Raw genomic sequence first — 27,705 nt, 5'->3', positions numbered from 1 at the left:
CTACTCAGATGTGGTGGAGAAAACACTTCACTAACTGGAGCAACCGCAGTTGCTAGCATATGGTCGGTGACCAATGTTGGTGGGGGTAACAAGGGCTCTATTAATGGTGGTGTATGCTTCAATAATTCTCCATCATGTGACGGAGGTGGTGGTAGGGTCCAATTGCGAAGGAGGATCTCCAATGCCTTAGGGTAAATAAGGTTTGAATTAATCTCATCATCTAGACCAAATCGATAGACCTCGACATTGTGGAAGGGGCTATCGTTGGCAAAGTTGGAGCTTGGTTTTCTCCCTTCGAAGGTTACCTAGATATCTCTCCTAGGTGCCTTGCTACTATGGATTTGGTGGTGGCCATGGTGGTTCGAGGATCTACTACTTTGTTACTAGTTGTTGTGTTCCTGGCTAACATGGATTAGGTGGTGGATGGATGGTGGTGATAATGGAGGCTACAGATTTATGGATGGTTGTGATGATGGAGGCTATAGATTTATAAATGTTGGTGGTGAGGGTGGTAATGGTGGAATTGGGAAAATAAGAATGGAAGATGAGGGAGAAAGGGCCGGCACTACAGGTCTAGTGAGGATGGCAGTTGAGGAGGGATAGAGGATGACAACCTTGAAGAGGATGGTGGCCTAGATCGAAAGATCGAGAGATAAGAAGATAGAGAGAGAGAGAGAGAGAGAGAGAGAGAGAGAGAGAGAGAGAGGAATAGAAGGAGGCAAAGGAAGAAGAAGATTGAAAAAAGGAAATAATCTTTAATAATCTCCAAAATAGTTGCCTTTCACACTTTTAGAGGCTAACCAAGATTTAAACCAACTCTAACACAATGATCTTGACGTCGAGCGTTCCAACGCCATTGGATGGACCACACTCTCAGGTTCAAGTATTTGAACGACAGGCGACAATCGTTTGAACGCCAACGAACGCTGGATGCCATTGTTCGAACGTAGATACCCTAGAGCAATCAGCATATATTTGGCGTTCAAATGATGTATGCCATCGTTCGAATGCCAAAATCTAAGAGTAATCAGCATATTTTGGCATTCGAATAATGGCTGTTTCTATTTAAATGCCAAAACTTGAGAGAACTTATTCTTTGATGGGGTTGTTCATTCAAACATTGGTAGTAGCCATTCAAATGCCAAAACCATAGGGCACTTATTCTTTGATGAGTTTGTGATGTTTGAATGTCGGGTTGTGATTGTTCGAATATTATAGCCTAAAACTACTTGAAAAGAAAATCTCGATGATAACCTAGTTCGACCCAGCGAACCTAATGTCTCCTGTGAGGTGACTCGATTGAGTCGAATCACATCAGAGAGTATTAAAGAGTTTGGTTAATTTTAAAATATAAACTTAGTAATTGTAACATAATATTTCTCTTTATTTAGAGATTGGTTAATTTATTTAAGTTGATTCAGGATATGAGAAGAAATTTATAGGCATTGAGGAAGAGTTAATTTACAATTACCTCAAAGACAAGGTATTAAATTAGAAAATCACTAAAATATAATGTGTTGTTTGGAACTTTCCTTAATATTAATTAGGGAGGATATACATGCAACAAAAGCGCTGATTCTTCCACGTGCACAGTCTTTCTTTTTAGTGCACATGACTCCCTAAATTATGATAAATCTCTATTTCCTAACATCATTAATGATAAATATTAAATGACTATTTTATCCTTAACTTTCTTCGAAAACCTCAAAAATGGGTATTAATCATAAAATAAATAAATATAGAGTGTTATTCGAAACTTTCCCTAATACTAGTATAAAAAAGAGGAGTAATAAAAATAAAAATAAAAATAAAAACGAAACGCTTCTCGTTTCCAGTGTCTTCTACAGAAGTCCGAAGTTTCTAAACCCGTGGGTCCCCCCAAGATGCCACAGCAGAAGAAATGGCTTCCACGACCTCTTTCACAACATATAATGAGTACAACTCTCGTCTCCCTCCGAATCCAAAATCAACTCCCTCGATTACTTGTCATTGCTGCCGTGTCTTAGATCTCCGGTGTGATAAAGTCGGATAAAGAGGAGATGGGCGATGATCATTTGTCTATATCGCAGAAGCTGACGCTGGCTTATGCTGCTCTCGTCGGTGGTAAGAATGCGTTTTCTTCTTCTTCTTCTTCTTCTGCGTCTTACTTTAGGTGATTAACTTCTCTTTATCTGATAGATCTTTGCTAGTTCTGCTAATTAGGGCATGGAGTTCGCATAATAGCGGAAATAAAATCGTTTAGAACCAATCTAATGAGTTTATTTGGTCTATTAGGGGCTTTATATACTTGCATTTCAAAATTTTGCTGCAGTAAAACTTTTTAGTTGGGTTTATTTCTAGATGTCAACATTGTATTGTCCATAACTATGGGGACCTAAGTTTATGTCTAGAGATCATATGCTTAATTGTCGATTAACTTAGATCTTGTGGTAATAGTTCCGGATATGTATGAGGTATATTTCAATTGGTAATTTCAGAGTTGTAACTATCTATCTTACATAAGAAATTGATGCAGGACTATGATCTAAGAAAAAATAAAGTAGCAAACCCCCAAATCCACCTATGGGATATTTGAATCCACCAATGAGAAAGAAGCCCTTGAATCTATTAACGAGGTGTTGGAATTTACCAACGTAACATAGATGATCTCAAATCTCAAAACATTCATTAACCTCAAATAAGAAGATAATCAACCTTTTTTATAGGCAAACCCTAAAAAGACAAAAAAACTGAAATACCTTAACATGGAAAGACTAAACTACCCTTAAAGTCTCTCTTTCATGATGTCTGATCAATGATCTAGGTATGGTGCGTTGGAAAAATTATGTATTTGAATGTCGAATTTTATATAACTTTGAGCTAAAATTTAAATGGGTTCACACATTATTAATAATGGATTAATAGTGGAATTGAAAGAGCTCAAAGAGTACTTTAATGTCATGCATTCACTTATGCAAATCCATGAAGAGAAGTGAATGAAAATTGGTTTAAAGTGACTATCATGGTAATAAAAAATAAAGAAAAGTGAGTTTAGTACTATATTGCCTATTTGAGAAATATTAGTAAAGTATATAAAGTACCAAATTGCTCATGAATCTTTGGGCTCTAAGGGGTATCGATGCGTGCCGCCTGGCCAGGCTTAGCTCGGTTCGGTTTGGTTGGTGCGCAGGTTAAGTCCAACATTTTTATATTTTTTGTTAGATAGGATTTTGTTGTTCGATTTTGATCTAAAGAGGTGTATCCTTCATGTGAAACGATGTGCCATTTCATGACTAGATGCGTCATTTCGTTCCAATGAGCAACTTGGCACTTTATATATTCTACCAACAATTTTTCAAATAATCAATGTAAATGAAGTATTACACTCACTTCTATTTATTTTCCATGGTTGTGATAGCGATATTAAAGCCAATATCTATTCTCTTCTCTTAATGGATTTGAATAAGTGAGTATATAATATTAAATTACTCTAGTAACTTTTTCAATTTCATTATTAATCCATTACTAATAATGTGTAGACCCCACTTAAATTTTGGCTCAAAGTTCATATAAAATTCATTGTTCAAATACATGATTTTTCCAATATGGTGTTCGCACCAATTCTAGGGTAGGAGAGCTTGCAAGGTCCTTGTAGTTCTAGTAAAAAACTATTCAGGTCTGACATGAATGTTACGAACTAGATTTGGAACGATTTGGATGTAAAAAAGTTATGAAAATTTATATGGTGATAGTCTCGGAAGTTAGGGTTCTAATGATTTTTATTACACCTAAATCGAAGGTAGGGATGAAAAGATATAAAATAAAATAATGGTGGAATGTCAGAATGGGATAGATTGGTAATATCCAATATTACGGCGGTTGTCGGAAGGTAGCAGATTGCCAATAGTGGTGATGAACGGCTGTAAAATAGGGTGAATGGTGGTGGAGGATGGTGGTTAGGGTTTGGGTGCTTAGAAGGGTTCTATGGTTACGATTTACTCCTATGAAGATAAATGCAATCTAACGATTACGATAAAATGATAAATGTGTTAATAATAAAATAACTAAACTCAATAATTCTTAATGCTTGGATTGTTAATCAAAGAAGCCTAGTCCCTCTATATATAGAGGTCATGTATAATGAGTCCTACTAAGACTAGCTCTAAAAGTTTTTACCAAGGTTCCAAAAATCGGTATCGGGATCAAGATCAGCCGTCCGGAAAAACGATACGTATTGGCCGCCTGTATCGGATCGGACTATTTTAATTAAATAAAATTCTAAATATTATTAAAAATGTTGAGAAATTTCTAAAAATTTAAAAAAAATCATAAGAAAATAAGAAATAATAATTACTCACATATAAAGCCTAAAAAGTAAAAAATCTCTCTTCCTCCCTCTCTTCTTTCCTATCCCTCTAACTATTAGTCTGAAGTATCCATTCTCTCCCACACTCTCTTTTTTTTCTATCTTTCTCTCCTCTCTCACCCTCTTTTTTTTTATCTTTCCCTCTCCCTCACTCTCCCTTCCTTTTTCCCTCTCTCTCTCACCCTTTTTTTTTATCTTTCCCTCTCCCTCACTCTCTCTTCCTTTCTCTCTCTCTCTCTCTCTATCTCTCTCTCTCTCTCTCTCTCTCTCTCTCTCCCTCACTCTCTCTTCCTCTTCCCTTTTCTCTTCCTCTCTCTCTCCCTCACTCTCTCTTCCTCTTCCCCTCTCTCTTCCTCTCTCTTCCTCTCTCTCTCTCTAGCTGCTGCTGTCAGCAGCAGCTGACAGCTGCCTGCTGTAGGTGGCTGCTTGCACCTGTACAGGCCGAACCTTTTCGGTACCCGATCCTGATTCTGGAAACTATGGTTTTCACGACTCGAACTAAGATTTGCTTTAGTGACTTACATAATTTAATTAGACTTGTTTTAAGGGCTTACACAAATATGAACCAATTAAAAGATAAATAGGCTCGATCCATTGAGCCCAATGTCCCTGTGATTCAGTCCTATTAAATTTGGATCGTATTAATCCACCATGCTTCCGACACCTTGTCCTCAATGTGACTAGTACGCAAGCTGGACTTTTTGGTTCATGTCGTGCTTGTGTGCCCACGGGTTCGGCTCAATCAGTTATCCTTGGGCTTGTTCTCGAGCCCTAAGTCAAGCTCATGGGTTTCCAATTGGTTAACGTTAGGTGGTCGAGCTAGATTGAAAAACTTCAGCACGCCTCAAGACATGTGCACTTCATTTTTTCCATCCTATAGCCAAAATCCTAACCCTAGGGCTAAAAAGAATTCTTGGCCTACGGACGCTGTTATGGGCTGCATGGGTGCTGACGATAACTGAGTTAGGTAGTGTGTCACTGGAAATTAACATTCATGTGACCTTTGCGTCGGCGGAGCGATTATGGAAGCCAATTATCGAGCTCAGGCTCAGGTTGCGGTAGTGGTAGCCATGGCTCGTCGCCGATGGGTCCCCCGACTCTCGGTGGTTGCGGTTAGTGGCCATGGCCCCACTGCAATGGAGTAGAGGCGACGGAGACCCCCGGCAAAGCCACCCTGACATGGTTTGGCTCGGGTGATATCGTTGCGAGCTTGGCCGTCGGGTTCGGCCACGCGACAGTCTCCGACGGTTGAGGTGGCTACCACCGGATGACAGTCGTGCTGGGGGAATAAACCATGGCCACTGGTGGCTACGAAAGGGCCAAAATAGCGACCACGAGCTACGGTTTCACTACAACAAGAATGAATGTCAACGACAGTCTTCCGGTCATTTGCTGCGCCTGTCATCCTTGGGTGCAGGGATTCCGTGGAAGGGATAGGACGTGGCCATTTGGGCCAGGAGCACCTGGATCGCCGCCAGTGGAAAAATGGGGTTTTAGGCCCTATCTTCCACCGTGGCTGAGGAAGATGGCATCGGGGCCATCTCTAAGGGCTTCTTCGGGGTCACAGCTGTGGTGGGATTGGTCTGTAGGGCTGAAGGGGTTTCCATTGTTTAGGTCTCCTCTCCACCTCCCTCATGATTTGAAGTTTCCTCGCTGCGAGGGGTTGGTTTAGGTGTGGCCGATGGCGTCAGTTGGCCATGTTGGGCTAGGAGAACCGCCGTTAAGGCCTAGATCGAGTCCTTGATAGCCGTTTGTATCTCCTTTGAGTTATCTTTCAATTTGGCCGAAAGTTCTTTGAATAAAGTCTTCGCCCATGCCAGTGACTTGTCGTTGGCGGTTGTTGGTGGTGGAAGGGGGCCGAAGAAACTCTCACAGGCGATGAGTTCTTGGTCCTCCATGTTTGAGAAACTCGCTCCTTCCTCGTTTATCTTTGATCATCACGTGATAATCATTGTTTGAGAAACGTCTGCTTTAATATCAATGTTACAAACTAGATCTGGAATGATTTGGAAGTATGAAATTTATGAAAATTTATATAGTGGTAGCCTCGAAAGATAGGATTTTAGTGGTTTTGATTTCACCTAAATCGAAGGTCGGAATGAAAAGATGTAAAATAAAATAGTGGAAGAAGGTTAAAATAGGACATATTGGTAAATATCCGACGTTGCAACGTACCAATGAACTATGACATAATCTCTAATATGAAATTCCCTTTGAAGCATAAATACTTTATTTAGGCCTCTACACCAGTTTTGGATATCGATATTGCCCTGATACTGAAGAAGTATCTGATGTAAAATAAATAATTTTAATAACCTGATTTAAAATGTCTTAGCTTGTCTATATAAATCGACCTGTAGTTTATATTGAAGATTACTAGTTTCGATTCGCTTGCTAATTAATTACTTGATGTAATGAATGAATATGATATGCAAATGCTTCTATGAATTGAGAAACCGTGGCATGTGGTGACATAGGAACAATTCTGAGGTCTTTTCACATCTATAATAGAGAGGAATAAGAATATCAAATCTTAATTTGTTATTTTTAAAATGATGATTTTATTCTAGGAATAGCTATTCTTATGTTTACTTGTATTCTGAAATGAGGGTGTAATAATGCTTATATTTGATGTGATATAAAGTGAAGGTAAAGAAGAAAAATTACTAAAATGTCCTTCGATTTGATTTAAAGTAGATTAATGGAATATATGATAAATAAATTAATATATTTTGTGTACGTAATGCTTGGAGTTACATATGTAATGCTAGGCTAAGATGTTATGTATGCAATGCTAGGTTAAGGCGTTACATATGCTAGGTTAAATCATTATATATGCAATGTAGAGAGATAGATATGCAATGCGATGAAATACAATGTTAAGGAGATAGATATGTAATAGTTAAATACAATGATAGGGAGATAAATTGATAAGCTCTGATACCAAATTGATGATCTCTGATACCAAATTAATAGGATCTTGTATCAAAAGATCGGCTACGGAACAATTCTTTTAAGATCTGAATTTATTGCAGGAAACAGTCCGCGCAATCGTGGGAAAATATTTGTCAGATATTCTCTGGTAGTCAAAAAATTACGAAACTAATTGTGTTAGATCTGTAACTTCCTGATCTACAACTTTCGTATTTACGCCCTTCGAAGATTCGAACTGTAGAAGGGACGAAAACACAGAATAACCTGGGTGATGATGGTGGTGATGAGTGGAGCAGATCTTAGGGTTATGGATGGGTATGGAGATGAAGGTGGATTGTGGATGTGATTATATAGGAAGTAGACGAAGGGAACGAAGTGGTCGAGATCCCAAAGAAGAGAGGTGACTCAACAGTCGAGGAAGATTATAAATTACGAAAAACCTTGCTAACGGTAGAGGTGGAAGGATGGTGAAGTGGGAGGAGGGAGAAGTCTAGAGAGAAGATAGGAGGCAAAAAATCAATAATCCAATAGCATAATGAAGTTGGCTACTATCCACATATTTATAGAGGCTAGCCAACAAGTCTTAAAATAATATGAAACCCTAATTCTAGAGGATTCCCATCGATCATGTTCGAACGCACCCGATCGCGTTCGAACGCACTTAAAAAGCTCCATCTCTGGATGTGCGAATGCGATACAGACATTTGAACTCACCCGACCGCGTTCGAACATACAATATGCGTTTTCTGTATTTACGAACCTGATGCAGGCATTCACAAGGGTGTTCGAATGCGACCCCTCTTGCATTCAAACGCGATCTATAGGAATTTTATTTTAATAAAAATAAACACCTAATGCAATAAGAAAAGATCCTAACTAAGTGTATCAGCCCACCACGCTTCCCCCACCTTACCCTCAAGGTGAAAAGTAGGGGAAACGCTCCAAGATATCAGTCTCCAATTCCCATGTCGCCTCATCAGATGGCTTGCAAAACCACTCAACTAGAATCTTCATCTCCAATCTCGTACCATGTCGTCGTCGGTGCCTAGCAAGTACACGAACTGGCTTTACAATCTTTATCTCCTCCAATGGCTTCGGTAGAATTGATCCAACGTCCTCATGATCACCAATGCGCTCCCTCAGCAATGAAACATGGAAGACAAGATGTACTTTCGACCCCTCCGGCAGCTCCGAACGATATGTAACCGAACCAATACGTTTCAACACCCGAATGCATCCGCGGTCCAGCAGCAAACCGCCTCGATTCTCCAACTCTGGATGGCGCTCCGGATCATCCATCACCTCCTACGACAATCTCAAAATATCGGGGTCAGATATACATGCATACCTCAGCTCATCAAGGAAAGGAAAGGTAGGAGAAGAATAGGCTGCAAGCTCGGCGGTATCGGGTTGGCGCGATAGTACATCAGCCACTCTATTTTCAGTTCCCTTCTTGTATTGTATTTTATAATCATACCCCAGCAATTTTGTGACCCATCTTTGTTGTGCTAGAGTGTGTATACGCTGTCCCATAAAGTATGGAAGGCTCCTTTGATCGGTTCAAATAATGAATCGCCTACCGATCAAATAAAGCCTCCACTTTGTCACCGCATGCAGAATTGCCAACATCTCTTTCTCATAAGTCGATAATTGCTGAGATTTTTGTAATAAAGCCTTGCTAAGATAGGCAATGAGACGTCTTTATTGCATTAGTACAGCTCTTATGCCAACACCTGACGCATCACATTTCACAATAAATTTTTTAGTGAAGTCCGGTAGCGCTAAAATGGGTGTCGTCGTCATTGCTGTTTTCAATTTTTTAAAGGCTGAAGTGGCTTCACCCGTCCATCTAAAAGAGTCCTTCAGTAAAGAAGTGAGAGGAGCAGCGATCTTGTCATATTCGGCGATGAATCGGCGATAATATCTGGTCAGCTCCAAAAATCCTCTCAATCCAGTGGTAGTAGTAGAAATAGGCCAAGCGGTCATACATGCAACCTTTTGAGGATCCGCCGCTACACCATCCGCTGAAATGATGTGGCCTAAATACTCCACTTGTGATACTCCCCATAGGCACTTGGACTTCTTGATCTTCAATTGGTTTTACTTCAACAAATTCAACACGTCCTCCAAATGCCGCCAATGCTCCAATTCAGTCCTGCTATACACCAAAATATCGTCAAAAAATACCAAGACATATCTTCGCAATAAAGGTCGAAATATATCATTCATGAGGTCTTGAAAGGTAACTAGAGTATTGGTGTGACCAAAAGGCATCACTCGGAACTCGTAATGTCCGTCCGGAGTTCGAAATGCAGTTTTGTGCACATTCGCCTGGTGAACTCTAATTTGATGATACCCGGCCCTTAAGTCAAGCTTGCTAAATATAGTTGCCCCTGCAAGCTCGTCCAGCAACTCCTCGATAACCGGAATAGGATACCGGTCTTTGACAGTAATGGCGTTTAATGCCCGATAGTCGATACAAAAATGCCATGTCCCGTCCTTTTTCGCACCACTAGCATGGGAGATGAGTATGAGCTATGACTTGGTTGAATGAGGCCTTGCTCTAACATCTCGGCAACCATCTTTGAAATAACTTCTTTTTGCACATGTGAAGACCGATGTGGCCTCACGTTCGTCGGTGCATCCCCGGGTACAATCTCTATGCGATGGTCCGTCGTTCTCCTCGGTGGCAACTCCTGCGGCTCCTGAAATAGTCTAAAAAAGTTATCTAATAAATTAGACAATTCAATAGTAGTACCTGAACTCGTTTGAGGCTCCTCTCTTACTGGTCCTAACTGAAGAAGTAAGCCAAATCATACGCACAAGGCAGCCCCACCATAAGCTGCATGTAGGAATCGACGAAGACTGAATGCCATCAAGCCGCACATCTTTATTTCCTTGTTTATATTTCATCCACATGCTTCGAAAATCAAATGTGACGGATCCCAAACTCTGTAACCACTGAGCACCAAGGACAATGTTCGCTCCTTGCAGTGCCAACGAATACAAGTCCACAATGATGTCGTGTCCTTACACCCGTATATTGACCCGGCGACGTAAGCTTTCCGCCCTAAGCTTTGTGTCGTCTCCAATAGCAACGTCAAACCCCATAGTTGGTTCGGCATCCAAACCCAATCTCCTCACTAATCTCTCGTCTAGAAAGTTGTGTATACTCCCCGAATTGATGAGGATGTGCACACAATGTCTTCTAAAGAGTCCGTCCACTCGTAACGTCCTCGGCACGGAAGTACTCGAATATGCATGCATCGATATTTTAGCTGGGATATTTTCTTCCACGCCCTCCTCAATGGTCTCCTCATGGACCTCCTCTGGACACTCTCCATCATTAACATCCTCATCATCCTCAAGAACATCGATAAGCATTACACTCCCAATCGGTTTAGAACATCGATGACCGGGGATGAAACGCTCATCACATCGAAAGTAAAGGCCCTTTGCCCTTCGCTTCTTCACCTGGATAGGTGTGAGAGTTCGAACGGGGGGTCTTGTGCCTCCCCTAACATCAAAAGATCTCAAAGGTGGTCGTGGTCTAATACTCGCAGCCGCTGTTTTTAAAATCGCAGAATTTACAGCCGGCGTTCTAGGTGCAAACCGCCCATCTCGGTTGCCCCAATTGGTTTTCGCTGCCATTTTTAGAGTCTTATCCTTTTGTTCCATCTTTACGGCCTTCTCAAAAGTAGTAGGACATAGAGCACAAACATCCGCTTGTATCTTCTCTCACAGCCTTGATATAAATGTATTCATCAATGTTCGTTCGGACCATGGTGGCTCACAATGACTACTAACTCTTTCAAACTCAGCTTGATACTCCGATATGGTCGTTCTCTGAACCATCTTGCTTAATGTGGCAGCAAAATCTTCATATGTCGCTGTCCCAAATTTGTGTGTGATCCTCGTACAAAAATCAGCCCATCTGATAAATTCACTACCACGAATAATCGATCTATACTAATCCAATGTCGTTCATTGGAGGTGAAAGCTTGCCATTTGGACTTTTGCATTTTCCGCTGTACCTTGACAATCAAAATGTTGTTTAATTTGAAACACCCAATCCGTTGGATCACCGTCTTGGAATTTTGGAAAGTCCAAACGTACAGTTCTCCCCCGAATAGCATTGTCGGGTTCGTGAAAGATCCTTGGTTCAGGTCTAAACTTTTGTGCATGTTGACCACCTTCTCTAAATTCTTGAGCACGTCTATCACCATCTCCATAGGGATCAACCTCATCCTCATAGTGCCAACCTCCTCATCGATGAAGCGTATCGATGCTGCACACCTTTTGGGTTCCACCATGACCGATCTTGGGTTTTGTAACAGAGGTGGGGGATGATGTGAAGGCATAGGTAGGAGGGGATTATTGACACTCATATGACGCATTTGGACCTGTGGGGTATCGGTTCGATGAGGTCCCACCGCTGGTCCTTCTTGAAACTCCATTCGTCATCAAGGAGATGATAAACCTAATCGATTCACGACATATTTCTTGAATTCATTGTGATCCTTTTGAATGTTGTCAACTCTATGCAACAATGTTTGGAACATGCCCCTAAGTTCATCCATAGGCTACGCTAAGATTTCTTCAAGATCTGAATGTATTACAGAAATCAGTCCGCGCAACCATGGGAAATATTCGTCAGATATTCTTCGGTAGTTAGAAAGTTATGAAACCAATTGCGTTAAATTCGTAACTTCCTAATCTACAACTTTCGTATTTACGCCCTTTGAAGATTCGAATTATAGAAGGGACGAAAATACGGAATAACGTGGGTGATGGTGGTGGTGAAGGGTGGAGTGTATGTTAGGGTTATGGATGGGTATGGAAATGAAGGTGGATTATGGATGTGATTAAGGAAAGTAGACGAAGGAAACGAAGTGGTTGAGATCCTAAAGAAGAGGGGTGACCCGACAGTCGAGGAAGATTAGAAGTTAGAAGAAATCTTGCCAACGGTAGAGGTGGAAGGATGGTGAAGAGGGAGGAGGGAGAAGTCTAGAGAGAAGATAGGAAGCAATAAATCAATAATCCAATAGCATAATAAAGTTAACTGCCATCCACATATTTATAGAGGCTAGCCAACAAGTCCTAAAACAATATGAAACCCTAATTCTAGAGGATTCCCGTCGATCGCGTTCGAACACGCCCGATCGTGTTTGAATGCACTCAAAAAGCTTCATCTCTAGATGTGCGAACGCGATACAGGCGTTCAAACACGGGCATTCGAACTCGTCCGACCGCGTTCGAACGCACAATATGCGTTCTCTGTATTTGCGAACCTGATGCAGGCATTCACAAGGGCGTTCGAATGTGACCCTTTTGCGTTTGAACGTGATCTACAAGAATTTTATTTTAATGAAAATAAACACCTAATGCAATAAGAAAAGATTATAACTAAGTGTATCATAAATATGCAATGCAATACAATTTAAATTTATTTTAATTTTATAAAATGTTAGTTTATTGATATTTATATTTTTTACATTTAATCGTACATATTTTATAGTCGAAAATAATATTTTAAATATTATTATAGAAATTTTTAATAATCTTTGCAAAATGAGATTATTAATAATATTAAAATAGTTACACTTTCATATGTTCTAGTTTAGCTTAAAACATGAGATTTTTAATAATATTATATTAAATTTTTCCCAAAATTTTGATTTACTATTAAAAAAAGATTTAATTTGGTTAATACATAGTTTAAATAGTAAGTATATTATTTTATCTAGGAGTTAACATTTAATTTGATAAAACATTATTTTATTAATATTATAATTTTAATGTTATTAGTACATATAAAAGTTATTTTAACAATAATGTAATTTAGAAAAAAATTATCATATCAATTAAATACGTTATTATTAAGAATTTTATTATACTTCTATTTATATTTAAGTATATAATATTTAATATTAATATGCAATGCAATGCTAGAGAAGTAAATATGCAATGCAATAGAATGCTACAAAATAGATAAGTAATACAATGCAATATTAGGAAGATAGATATGCAATGCAATGCTATAAATATAGATATGCAACGCTTGAATGCAATGCTAGAAAGATAAATATGCAATTCAATGCAATAATAGGGTGATAGATATGCAATGATTAAATGTAATGCTAGAGAGAAATATGCAATGCAATGCTAGGGAGATAAATATGCAATGCTTGAATGGAATTTGAATATATTTTAATTTTGTAAAATATTGGTTTATTAATATTTATTTTTTTTACATTTAATCTTACATATGTTATAGTAAAAAATAATGAATGTTTATTATTGAGGTTAGTGAATGTTTTCTGACTTTGAGATCTTCTATTTTCTTGTTTCGTTGGTGGATCCAACACTATTGATGGATTCCACTGGTTTGTTTTTTTTATTCTTTGCCTATCATCATTTTACAAAATTAGTATCAAAGACGAAGATCCTACTCTATCGCAAGCCTCTCATTGGACAAGAAGACCTTGTCGTCACCATCGAACCACGAAGCGAGATTCGACAACCATCTTCTCCCGCTCCTCCATTGTCACCGTTGTCAAGACCTTCATCGTCTTCCACCTTCACCACTGTAGCAAAGTAAAAATGTAAAATGGAGATTGTTTGTTTGAAAAGAATTGATTGAAAATTGAAAATTCTTATCCTTAACATTTTATCTCAAAATTTTTGAATAATTTAGGAGATTTGTTTTTATGCCATCTCAACAAATTTAGCCTCTTTTTTCGTATCATTCTTAGTAACCTCTATCTCTTTTATTATTCCTTATTAAATATAAATCCTACCTTACCAAAACTACCAAAACTTATCCAAATTTTGAGTTAACCTTTTTCCTCCCAAATCCACTTAAACCTAGATCCTATTTTTTAACCCAAACCCCACTTAAGCCAAACCTCTTTGCAAACCATCAAACTCCTTAGCCCCTTAACCTTTATTTTCCCTTTTTCCCTCACATGACCCAACTTAATTTGAGCCAGCTAGTGCAAACCTAAACTAACTCGACCAATCTGACTCATTAGCCTTTAATCCTCTTTTTTTGGCTCAAGCCTCCCCTACCATTGGAAAACCCTAGCCACTATTGCCTTCTCATCCATTGTCGCCACTATTTCTGCCACATACTATCATTCCTGACACCAGCGTCGTCTTTGGCTTTAGCACCACCATGTCATTTTTTCATTGGCATTGCTATTTCATCTTTGTTGATGTCGCTATCGTCTTCTCCACCACACCTCTGCCTAATTATCACTATCCTTGCTATTGCCTCGTTACTGCCATTGTTGCCATTGCCTCTTCACCATCATCATCGTTAGAGATTATTCTTAGTCGTTGTTTCTCCTTCATTGTTGCATCCTTCTTTTTACAACTGTCGTTGCCACCGTGTTTCCCCACCTATTGCCACTGCTTCCTTTTGGCCGCTATCGCCACTGCTTCCTCCTCAGTGTCATTATCATCATTGCCAATTCCACTACCAAGACCCCTAGTCTTTGTTCTCCCTCTATTGTTGCTCCTAGTTCTCTGTCGTCAATTTTGCCTACTCCGTCCTCTGCAACCATTTGACGCGGCCATTATTGCTGTTCCACTATTCACTCTCGTAGTAACTCCATTGCCTTTGTACCGCCTTCGTCTCGAAGTTCTCAAATTTGTTGCAATGGGTAACATCTCTCTAGTTAGAGTTACCTAATCATCTTTAATAGTTTGTCTTAATTTTCATGCAAAATTATTCAACTTGAACCATTTATTTTTTCCTATGCTTGAAACAACTAATTTTATCGAGTACGAGCTTTTATCGGTAAAGAGGAATCAAGTGATTCAAGTGGAGGCTTTTGTAACGTATCAATAAGATAGGTGCTCTCCAAAGCTATGAATACTGAATCTACTAATCTAGTGATGCTGGTTTGATTATTTCTCTACTACCAACCATTTGCCTAAGTAAATGAAGAACTTAGCTATAGTTATATATAAAATTTGTCATCCTCAGGCTTTTTCAATTTCAACATTTTTGGCAAATCCTTCAATATGAGATCAAGAAAATGTGTGACACGTGACGTCCAATATAGATTCTTTCTCAACATAAGAATTGCCTAATTATTAGTAACCACCTAGATAATTATTTTTTCACCTCTCTTCTATTGCATCATCCATTAACCTAAAAATAAAATATGCATTTTTTAGATGAGCAATAGCATCCATATACTTCAAAAATACTATCTCTATTCTGAGTACTCTAAGAAGTTAATTATATTTTTTCTATTTTGTGTAGTCCATCCATCATGCATTAGCGGATAATCAAATCCATCAGAGCAATCCCTTATTCTACATGTCGGTACTGTGCCTACACAACCATCCTTGATAAATACCATATGGTAGTGTATTTATAATAATAGGAGCAAAACATAAGGTGTAAATTATAAAATTCCCTAATTATTAACCTGACAGAAGAATATGGGAATTTCCATCAAGATGACTCTAGGAGTATGACAAAAGAATGATGATTAAGGTCACTTTAACTCCTTATCGTAGATAGTGTTTGAAGCACAAAGAATATTAATAGGGTTTTGTGTTTGATAATAATAAGAAAGACGAGTACTCAATTTGAAGAGGTGAGAAAAAAAATCAAGGTTTAGATAACAAAAATAGAAAAAAAGCATCAACCAATTTATTGAATAGGCTTTGATAAAATTGGCAAGTCAGACTTCATGGTGTATAGCCAATCCATCACAAACCTACATAAATTGACCCTATTGCTACCTTTTGGTATATGTTGGGATCTGGGAAAACCTCAAAAGCACAAAAAAGTTGAATGTACTTTATTTATTTCTATCTTTTTCTAGCTTGATTCTTGAGATTATAACAAGAACAACTAATAGCTGGAAAGATGGTAACTTTTATCAAACCTTTAAGATAAAATAGTAGGTCAACTGAACAAATAAAACAGCATTCTCAATATCAAGGATGGCCGTGCCGGTGGCGTACCAACACGTGGCACGAGGGTGCAGCACGACACCCCTCCTAATGCATCGCCGCTCACCATTGACCTCGTCGCCAATCGCTGATCGCCGCCCGTCGATCGCCGATCGTCCCCCACCGCCCGCCACCCGCCGCTCGCCGATCACCGCCCACCGCCCGCCGATCGCCGATCGCCGCCCACCGCCCGCCGATCGCCGATCGCCGCCCACCGCCCGCCGATCGCCGCCCGCCGATCGCTTCATGCCCTAGCCCCTGAGAGTGAAAAGAGATCGAGACAGAGATACCGAGAAAGAGAGCCTACCGCTCTCTCTCTCTCTCTCTCTCTCTCTCTCTCGATCTCTCTTCTCTCTTGGGGGCTAGGGCACGAAGCGGGTGGCAAGCAACGGCAATCGGTGAGCGATGGCGATGGCGACGGCGACTACAATGGCAAAGGTGAGTATCCCTTACCTCTTTCTCTCATTCTCTTACATGGCCGGTGGTCGGCACGGTCCGTGCTTGTGGCACGGCCATCGTTGCTCAATGTTATTGTCAATATACTCACAAGCTTAGTCCAGCCCTACTGAAGAAAATGGCTCGATGACTGCTTTCATGTGGATTATGAAGTATTCTTCAGCCTTCTCCGAGTACAAATCTACTATCTCTAATTATTATCTTCCCCAAGTCCTTGGTACACCTCATAGGAGCCAAATCATCCCAAAGTCAGCAGTAAAATAAAGTAGGAATAAGAGGATGTATGTGTCTATATCTCTGGAGCTGACACTGGGTCATGCTGCTTTAGTCGGTGGTAATAGGCATTTTGAAGAATTCATTCTATTCGTCTGTGCCTTTATTGGCTGACGGGCTTATATTATGGGACAATTTTACAAACTTTGCTAATTTGGGCATTAACTTGACATCTTATTGAAATGAAATTGTTTAAAACCAATCTACTGAGGCTTAATTTTAAGTCTTACGACATCATACATAACAAATTCTGGAGAAGTAGACAATCTTACCCTCTAAATCAAACTCTTGTTTCTTCCAGATCAGTTCTTTGAGCATATAGACATGTATTAGATAATCACACCCAAGCAGATAAGTTCTCAAAAAGCATGGATCTTCATCTCTTCCCATCAACTTCCTTATATTTATTTGAGTAGGTAGACCTGAACTTGCATGTTCATTTGAAAATTTCTTCAATCTTAAGAATTTTCACCATTATCCTGCAATGGATGATCTTCGTTACTCAATGAAAAGAATTTGCTGCAGTAGGAATGCTCTGTCTTTCCAAATACTACTATGATCGTAATCAAGCTTTTCCTTTCTAAGTTGCTCTAGAGATTTGCCTCAGGTGACCCTTGGGCATTCCAAATTATGGTGCTCTGGAACTTTTTAGTTGGACAATTTTTTAGATCATTACAGATATCCAAGATAAAGTTTAAAGATCATGATTTTGGTCAACTGAGTGATGCTTTTGCAACAAAAAAATTTCAGATTCTTTTTGGTAATTGTTGTGGGTATAGAGGTAGACATGAATTTGTAAATCCAAATATCTAATTATCATGCATAAGAAAGACTTATATCAATTACCATTTTCTAAGATTTCTTATATTTGATGCTTATAATTATTTAAGTGCAGTGATGTTACCGTGTATAACTTTGATTTGTTATGCTCTTTTTTTTCCCATTTGGGGCTGGTAAAGATGTCTGTGTATTGTTGCCTGAGCTTTGGAAGCATAATTTTGAACTTATGCTTGTGAAACGATAGTAGTGAACTTATGTTTATTGCATTCTTATCTTCTAGGGCCATCTTTGAGCTGCAGAAGCAAGATTAAGTTGGATATAACTTCTTATCTTGCTGAAAAAGTGATCTTTACTGGGTTCATGCTGCCTGCCTCATCCTACTGATCGAAAGAATCTCACTTCTTTTTTACCTGATCTTTATTCATGAGGGATGGTTATAAACTTAAATACATTTACTTATTGAGGCACTTGTGGCCATTTTTCTCACAAAATCTGTACACCTCTTCTTCTTTTCAATACGTCCACTTTATTTTGACAACTGAAAATGATCAATTCAACTATATGTGTTTTGAACTTAGAAGATGCATACATGAAATTCAGACTACTTTGATTGAAAGGTCATTGTAGCATAACATGGTTGCATATTTAAAATTCCATTATAGCACTTATTCAACAAAGAATCTAACATTTATGAGTTGCATGGAAGAAACAGTCACTGTAGTTGAACCAAAGAAGTTTAATATAGCCATGTATCCATGTGCACAGCATATCATTAGCTGAGATAACTCCACTAGTTTTCACTTTTCACACATTTGAATTTCGAAATTAATGAGGGGACATCAATATTTCTGGGAGTATTAAAATTGATCTACATACTTTGAGTGTCATGGGTTTTTGGGCTCTCTTTGCTTTTCTTGAATCAAAACTAATAATTCTGGCTGGTGTAAGTCACACATAATAGCAAGAATATTTGCATAAAGCATACGATATACCCCCTATTGTTGTTTAATTTGAAAGTATTGAGTCTTGAATATTCATAAGTGTTCAATTTATTCTAGACAGATTATAATTTGCCTGAAATAATGCCACTAGTGTGACTAAATAACATTCACTTGAGTGGAAGTTATCATGCTATAGGTGTGAGATAGGATACTTAAGATCCCTAATATTCTGTGCTATCTTTACTGGCATACTAATATTTGACGAATTAGCAGGTAGTATTAGTAGTGTATGTGATATGCAAGTTTACCTTAATGTTGTAGAAGTTTCATATGTGCTTCATATGATTATGTATTAACAATAGAGTTGACCCAGAATGGTTGGGCCTGAAAACTAAGCTGTTTTTATTTGTCGCTGTCATATATGTATATATATGGTAACCAAATCTGTGGAAATGTGTAATTTATCAAATCAAAATTATGCGTTCTGATGTAAAAGATGTGGTTGTAGATTTGAAATTTCCATTCTCATATCCTGATTTATTTATTGGATTCTTGATTTGCATCTTACTTACCATTTGACTATTCTAGAGAACACAGCCAAATTATTATCCAATGAAAAGAGGAACTTCACTTGCTGAGCTTGTGAAATACAATAAGCCAATGATTTTAGTTTCAACATTGTCATTCCTTTAGCTTCCAGACCATCCCTTAGGGCTTGTCTCAAGGATGTGGTTGGCTTGACAAAGACCTTGAAGGAAAAAAAAAATAGAAATTAATGGAGAAGTATTCCTATGAGTACGAGAATGTTCGGCCTGATTTCATTTTTCTATTGTTTGAAGTGGGGAAAAATGAACTTTTTTCCTTTTGTTTTGGATGTTAGAAAGCTAAGTTCATGTTACCTTATTGGGAATTTGATCCTTTATTGAACATACAGAGTACCAAGAATACAAGAGATGATGAAGATGGTTAAGATGTTAGCGCATAATATGCTAGTTAATGAACTTCACTTCCATATTTTCTATGTAGTTTCTAGAAAGCAAATAGGGGTTGTCTCCTTTATCCAGAACCTGAGCAGTTTTCAGAATATTTTCTCACTGGGAATGTAATGCCCAAACTTTGAGCTCTCTGGGCAGAAGAGAGTTTCAGAGGAACTTCTAATGAAAACTATCGGAGCTTTATTGTGTAGGTCATGAAGAGAAAAGTTGAGAAGGATGTATATGCTGGCAGTTTTCTTTCTTACACTTGAGAATTGGGAGTAGGGACTCTCTCCCATGAAATGATAATAATGTTTGCACTCGATAGAAGTACATACTTTATCTTTGTTTTCATTGAGGAGAAGTGAAGACTGCAACCGCAGTTAGAATTTGGATTGACATACATAGTTACAAGCCTATTGTTTGAGTTATAAATTTTCAACCACTTTTACAGTACAGAAAAGTTGCATGCTTTGCTGTAAATAAACTGCAATCTTCAGATGCTAGATCTTTTTGTATGTAAATCATTTTGAAGTGCTGAGAAAATGTTGTCACATTGCTCAAGAAACAACATTTCAGACATTAATGGTAGGTGTTTACCCTTGTTCAGAATCACAGCTATCTTTGTATAGTAAATGCAATCTTGATATTGTATCCCTGTATCTTCTTGCTTTCCTTGCTTGGACACTTATGAGCTAATAACATTGTTAGTGTTTGTTCGTAACTTGTACTTTGTGTCAATTGATTTTGTGACAGTGGGTGGCGCTGTGGGATATGTAAAAGCTGGAAGCGCAAAATCATTAGCAGCCGGAGTCATATCAGCTGCGGCCTTGTCTTTCGTATACACACAACTTCCTGTAACACCAGTTCTCGCGTCGTCTGTGGGGCTAGGTAGGTGATGGGTTTTCATCTACTAACTACATCCATTCTTAGTATTCTAAGATTTGATCCTCTTCTTATTCCGTAACGGTTATTATTATTATCAAAATATCCTAGGTATATCTGGGGCTCTTCTTGCAGTGATGGGCTCTCGCTTTAAGAAGTCGGGGAAGATTTTTCCTGCAGGTGTTGTGTCTGTTGCATCGTTGGTCATGGTTGGTGGATACGTTAACGAAATTTGGCATATCTTGCATTGAACTAATGTTTGCTCTGGACAATCTGTGTTTCTGTAACTGAAGACTCTTAATAGTCCCCAGCAGTCTGGACTGCTGTGCTTCGTTTGTGTGGTGAGTTACTTACTGTTCGTGATATGCTAAAGATTCTTAAATCAATAGGAGAACGCAACGAGTCTTGTACAATATTTGGAACAATCTAGTTAAGCAAATCCTTGGTGTCTATACATCCATTACATTACATTCACTGCGTAAGAGATTGCAGACTGTTATTTTTTTTTTTGTTCTAATATATATCTCAAGAGTCAATTGTATTACAGTTTCACACTTTATGGATGTAATGTGATATTGGGTCATAGTTCCAGAATGTGAGAGTTCCATTTAGCCTATAAGAAATGATTGCTACATTCATATTTGCAATCCTAAAAAGAAAGAGTAGAAGCTCCATTATCCATTGGTCCTCAAGTTCATGATCTGGAAGGCCATCTCCTCTAATAGGATTTAGCTTTCCTAGCTTCAATCCAGATTTGAATTTTGACTTTTGCTTTTAACTTTCCATATTTTATACACTGAATCAAACCAGGATTCTTTTCTCTCTCACAGAATTGCAAAAATGCCTTTTCCTTTTCACTCTTAATAAATTAGTGCAATAGTGTTGAGATGTAGGTGATGAAAATGCAAAAAGGAAAATTTAATCTTGGAACTAAGTTTTAACGCATGATGTTCTCAATTTGGGTGAAAGGATTTTGAATAGTAGGATGAGCTACAAGCAAATGATGGAAAAAATACAGGAAGAATTTCAGAGTATAGGAAGTAGAAGTGAACAACAAGTAGCAAGAGGTTAATTGAGGACTGGTTAAGTTTATTCAGTAAACTGCAATAACACAGACACTGAATAGTTTGATCATTAAATCTTTTTTTTTCCTATATTCTGTGTACATCTTCTAAATGCGATCGATCCTTATTTGATTACTAGATTTTGGATTGTTATATAACAATGGTTATGAAGTTTTAATGTGATTCTAATACAATTGAACTCATATTCTGTCTCAAATCTGCAAATATAAAGATTAGTGAGATCGCCAAAGTAACTTTTACCTAAATTTTTCAGCAATATCTGCATTTGTATTTCTGACTTTACATGATAAAAAAAAGGGTAAAAGATTTGCTTTCTTCTCTCAAGATATACTCTTGGAAGAGAAGAATATATATTTAGTACTTGAAAGATATCTTCTTGGCAACCAGAGTACTTCATTTGATTTATAGGATAATGCAAGAAACCATGGTGAATTGCACCATGATATGCCTTTTAAAGAGTAGATGTATTACAAACCATGGTGAATTGGACTTGATTTTCAGATTTGGTAATGTGATTTCCAGCCAAGAAGGTATAGAGATTCATCTACTGAGGAAAGAGCAAAGTTGGCGTGCTTGTTATTTCTCTCATTCTACCCTTTCTTAGTATATTATGTTCTTGTCAAATGCCCGTTAAAAATTAGTGCTAAACTTATTATTTTTAGATATGCTATTTCATCTAGTAATTGGTGTCTCATTACTAAGGTTATTTTAGTAGTCCTCATACTTGGGATATTTTGGGAACATTTTTTTTATCTCTTTATTGAGGTATCTTGTTTAGTCATATATAATAAAGCAAGTCTTTATGTGTTAAGAGGATTCAAGTTTGTGAGAGCGAAAAGAAATTTCTTAATCCGAAACAGGATCACTTGAATCATGTAGATAAAATTCTAGAGGTATTGAAAAAATGATTAAAACTAATATGAATCAATCGTTATTGCCATTGATGTCAAAGTAGACGATTAGGAATTTCCAACGAATGAGTTTCACATTTTTTAAGTTTCATAATATAATGGGGAATATAAATTGATTGTGTATTGATAGAATCACAACCCAATAAACTTTATTATAATAAGCCCATCAATTGTGACATGTGCTTCTACAAATTTGGAATCATATCAACTTAATTATATTTCTAAAACTCATAATAAATTTGAAACTTATAAATCACTTAAGTATGCTTAATATAAATGACAGGGCTATGTGCATTTTATTAAACATATGAGCCCATTAATTATCAAATTAATAATAATCTTCCATTTGGTTTATATATGTTATCGGATAATACTTATGACAAAGATAACTATATTGAGCTCAAAAAATATCATTCAACTATATAAATATTCTTAAACAATTTAGTTTATAAAAAGAATAAGCATAGGATTAAAGTGGTCTTTGCTACTATATTTGTAGTAGATTCAAATTAATAATCACAATGCTAATGCAATTAATGACATAGATCAAATATGAATATGTAGCATGCAAATTACATAAAAAATATGGCACGTACATTCATATTTCCAATTTATCATCTTTATGACCCAAAATGTCCAATGATCATATTTACAAGCATTTTAGGTGGCAAACCTTTGTTAGTGGGTCAATTATCATAAAATTAGTGCTAATATGCTCATTGACACATGAAGACTTTGAACCCTTTTCTTCACAGCTAAGAATTTGATGCCAATGTATTTAGATTTTGATGAGCTACGTTTGTTCTTAAAATATAACTCAGCAATCTTATTATCACAATTGATCATCAATGGTTTCTTAATACCATCAATAATTTGTAGCATGGTGATAAAGTTTCACAGCCATAAGTTGGATCCTTCATAGCAAACTATCAATTTTGCCTCCATGGTAAAAGTGGTTATAAGTGTCTATTTGACACTTTTCCAAGTAATAACTCCTTCTACTAGCATGTAAACATAGATTGAAGTGAATCTTCTATTATTCAAGCATTCAACAAAGTCGGAATCTGAATAACTAATAACCTTCAAATATTAGATCTCCTATATGTGAGTATATAATCCTTTGTTCTTCGCAAATACCGCATAACACTACTATTGCTTTAGAAGATGATCTAATCCCTTATATAGCACATTAGTGTCTAAGTTCACTACATTATCCGAATTTGCTACAATAATAGTGTCAAGTTACTTGATCACCTTCTATAGCAATAGTAGTGTTTATAATAGAAAATTTCAATATATTATCCGAATTTGTTCCTATCAGCCTGAGATAAACCTTCCCCCTCCTGTTCTCTCCCTCTATTTGCTTTTGTTCTATTCTCTCCTTCCCTCCCTCCTTGCCTATAACCAATACACCGGCATTACAACTAATAAGCAAATGTTTAAAGCATTGCTATCATAATCAATAAAATTTAAACTATTGCTATCACAACCAATGCACCACAACCAATACAGTCTAAAGCATTGCTATCACAACCAGTACACCACAACTATTAAGTATCTAAAATATTACTACCATAACTAATATAGTCTAATGCGTTGCTACCACAACCAATACACCACAATTAGTAAATATGTCTAAAACATTGCTATTGCAACCAATACAGTTTAAAACATTACTATCACAACCAATACAATCTAAAGCATTGCTATCATGAGCAATAAATACACCATAACCCATACAGTCTAAAGCATTCCATGAACAATTAATACAATCATAGACAAGCAAGTGTATGAAAATAAACCACAAAACAAGCTTCATATAATAAGGCTCTAAATATAGGAGCCATCCAAAAATGCTCATGATTGATCAAAATAACTCGAGTTAACTTAATACAGACAGATGTAATCTTAAACATAGTTAACTTAATACAGAGAAGTCCACTTTCAAACTTAGACAAAATAGTAAAGATGAGTCTTAAATTTCTGTCTGGCTACTTTGTGTGAAAGGAACTCCTAAAGTAGTAAAAACCGAAGAAACTCTAAATATAAGAATTTCTTTTGCGGCAGAAGTAGAAGAACCTTGTAATGTTTTTTTAGCTGTGATGAAAATACTTTATTTCCAATTCTTCTAGTTCTTCTGCTCTTCTAAAAAAGTTGAACCAGTAATAATTTACCAAAAATTAGAAATTGGTAAAAAAAGAATAGTTTACTAAAGTTTGAATAGTAGCAAATCTTACTAGATGAAGAACCATCTTCTCTTTATTGTTGGCACATTTTCAGATGCAGTACTAACTAGTGGACCACTACATTCCAGAGAAGTAGCAATTATAGTATGCAAATAAGTGAACAATATGATAGTACAAGAAAAAGTAAAAATGACTACTTGTCTCATTGCCAATTGTCCACAAGTCCTTACAGTATATCCATGTTGATTGTATTTATTATACCCTAAGGTTGTAAAATATTTCCTGACTCTAAGGGTATTTTTTTAGCTCATCTATAACTTTCCTTCTCACCTTTTTAGGCTCGCTGCTTTCTTAGGAAAAGTGATCGTATAGGGTCATAATTACAATGGTCCCATATCTTTTGATCTGATACAAGATTTATCATATGATCATATGTTCTCATGTAAGTTGACAAATAGAAGCACTCGTGGATATAATTTTCTAGTTCTCCTATGTCAAAAAAATATAGATATAACTACATGTGGGCAAGCTATACCTATGAAATCCTATTTTCTACAACTATATATTTGTTCTCTAAGGTCAACAATAAATGCACCCAAAGTTATAGTAACCTCAAATATTCTTCTTACAGCATATATAACTTTAAATCTTTTTATATTTTTCCTTATTTTTCTCTAGCTTATTCTTGGGTGCCATGTTGTTTTAAACCAAACTGCATTCTATCTTGATATCTATTTATGATCTGTCTCATTATCATCTTAAGTATTGTTATAATTGATTTGTCTCTTATATCTCTAATTGAGTTATTAAAATTCTTATTCATATTGCTTGCCACTCTATTGCACTTAGTCAATTGGCTAAACATGTATCTTGTGTAATGTTTAGGGTTTTCTTTCATAATCCAATCATGAGCATCCTGGTTGAGAGATTTTATTTCCTTCATTCTTTCTTCAAAGTATTGAATAGTGTATGCATTAGCAACCTTCCATATCATATCTTTATAAAATATATTTAATTGTAATCATCTTTATATAAGATAATATAATCGTATTGGGAGACCAAAACAAAATACGTATATATAATATATAATACATCATAATATGAGAAAACTATCTAGGAGGTAAGATTACTCAAAATCTGATTAGAAGACACTGGTATTTTTGACGTCCATCAACTAAGCGATAATTCATCAATAGTAGGGTCCATGTGGTCTCAAATAAAGGGTTTGAGATCTGAAAATATTTGGTAGTATGAAATTAGTTATTTATCCATTAAAATTTATTTGTGTAAAATATGATGATTCATTCAATTTAAAATAACTTCTTTTTATTTTATTATATAACTCGAATTATATTGTAGATGTAATTCAGACACTATAAATATGTTATTACTATAAAATGCTAGTTAGTTAGGATATATGGATAAAACTAGTTGTTCGCTTTTTATACACATAAAATAAAAGGCTAAATATATATAATTATAAATAAAAATATAAGCTTAGAAAAAATCCAATAATAGTTAATTTTTGTGATTCTACTCTTTATTAATCACTAATTATATGTAAAATAATTATTACTCGATAATTATCGATAATTATCAAAGCTTAATATTCATTTTTATTCAAAACAGTGTTTAACAATAAGATGTTAGAAATACATTTTATATATATATATATATATTAGTTTGATTATTCTTAATAAGGTTATACATATTAACCTAATATATGGTATAGATATAAAATAATTACAATTAATTAATTACTATGTTTATCATACTTTGTGCGAATGCAGATAAGGATAAAGTTGAAAGAAAATAGTAGGAGGAAAGTGTTTTTAGTGCTAGTCACCCTAAATCAATAAAAAATAAGCATGAAGTTAGGGGTGGCAAAAGGTAACCCCAATCCGATAAACCCAACACGATAACTTGGCTCTTAATCAGGTTTAGGTTTAGTCTAATCGGGTTCGGATTGTAAACAAGTTAACTCGCCTAACCCGATTAAATTGGGTTGTGTTCGAATTTATACAATAATCCTATTTAAATATACGTGTCAGATCAGATTAACCAGCTAACCCACCAATTTCGCTATATAAATATTAAACTTTTAACCCTAACTCACAAGTAACCCTCACACCTCTCTCACTGGCGGCTTCCCAACTTTGAAATCCTTCTCTCTCAACATTTGCCTCCCACCTTCTTCGAAATCCCAAAGCCTATCATCTCCTCTCGTCCTCCCTCTCGCCTCCATCGTCACTCGTGATAAGCTCTCGCCGCCACCACAGCCCTTCTCTTCTTATATCTTAGACGGGCTTCCACCCTCTCACCCTATTTTAAATCTCAAAGCCTTGATCTTTTCTGATGGGCATCTCGCCTCCACCACCACCACCACCATTCTCTCCATCACCCTATTTGAAATCTCAAATCTTGATGGGCCTCCCACCCTCTTCGAAATCGCAAGACCTAATCTCTTTCGGTCCTCCCTCTCACGACCTCGCCTCCACCGTCGTCCTTCTCTCCTTAGGTCTTCGATGGATCACCATCCTTCTTGCACGCCTGCGCCATCGCTATCACCATCGGTTGATTGATCTACTTCTCCTACCCCTCGTACCCTCTTACCCTCGTCGTCTCCATCTCTGTCTTTGATCTCCATCGACGAGGAGTACAATCTCTCCGTAGACGAGTGGAAGTTCATCGCCGACATTGGGACTAAAATTTAGTTAATGGTGGTTGTTGTCATTGTTACTGTTGTAATTAAAAAAATGGATTTGTGTTAGGATTTGGGGGTTAATGGCATGTATAACTAAGAGTTTATTATATAGTAGATTATATTTGTGTTAAGATTGAATGCACGGTTAATGGCTTAATGCTTAGAATTATTATTTTTATGTTATATAAATTTTGAGTTGAAAAAAGATTATTATATAATGTGTTATTTATATAGGGTAAAACCATAAATAATTAA

General features: G+C 36.9%; 1 protein-coding gene across 1 annotated transcript; it reads left to right on the top strand.

The window, feature by feature from the left end:
* The first annotated feature begins 1,919 nt into the window (after positions 1 to 1,919).
* LOC140760649 (protein FATTY ACID EXPORT 2, chloroplastic-like) lies at positions 1,920 to 21,158 on the top strand. The gene is made up of 3 exons (XM_073097689.1): positions 1,920 to 2,103; positions 20,436 to 20,570; positions 20,676 to 21,158. The coding sequence occupies exons 1-3, from the start codon at positions 2,040 to 2,042 to the stop codon at positions 20,813 to 20,815; spliced, it is 339 nt and encodes a 112-aa protein (XP_072953790.1). The 5' UTR covers positions 1,920 to 2,039; the 3' UTR covers positions 20,816 to 21,158.
* Positions 21,159 to 27,705: the final 6,547 nt, after the last annotated feature.

The sequence above is a fragment of the Typha angustifolia genome, chromosome 5 (assembly GCF_048772165.1).
Source record: "Typha angustifolia cultivar Huaian chromosome 5, ASM4877216v1, whole genome shotgun sequence".
NCBI classification, from domain to species: domain Eukaryota; kingdom Viridiplantae; phylum Streptophyta; class Magnoliopsida; order Poales; family Typhaceae; genus Typha; species Typha angustifolia.
The sequence above is the reverse complement of the archived record's forward strand: the minus strand, read 5'-3'. Positions and strand labels throughout refer to the sequence as shown.

What these genes read in the sequence shown, in the direction of transcription:
- LOC140760649 (XM_073097689.1), top strand. Translation starts at nt 2,040, where the DNA reads ATGGGCGATGATCATTTGTCTATATCGCAGAAGCTGACGCTGGCTTAT. An exon ending in TTATGCTGCTCTCGTCGGTG is followed by an intron (nt 2,104 to 20,435) that starts GTAAGAATGCGT and finishes ATTTTGTGACAG; the next exon opens with TGGGTGGCGCTGTGGGATAT. An exon ending in CGCGTCGTCTGTGGGGCTAG is followed by an intron (nt 20,571 to 20,675) that starts GTAGGTGATGGG and finishes AAAATATCCTAG; the next exon opens with GTATATCTGGGGCTCTTCTT.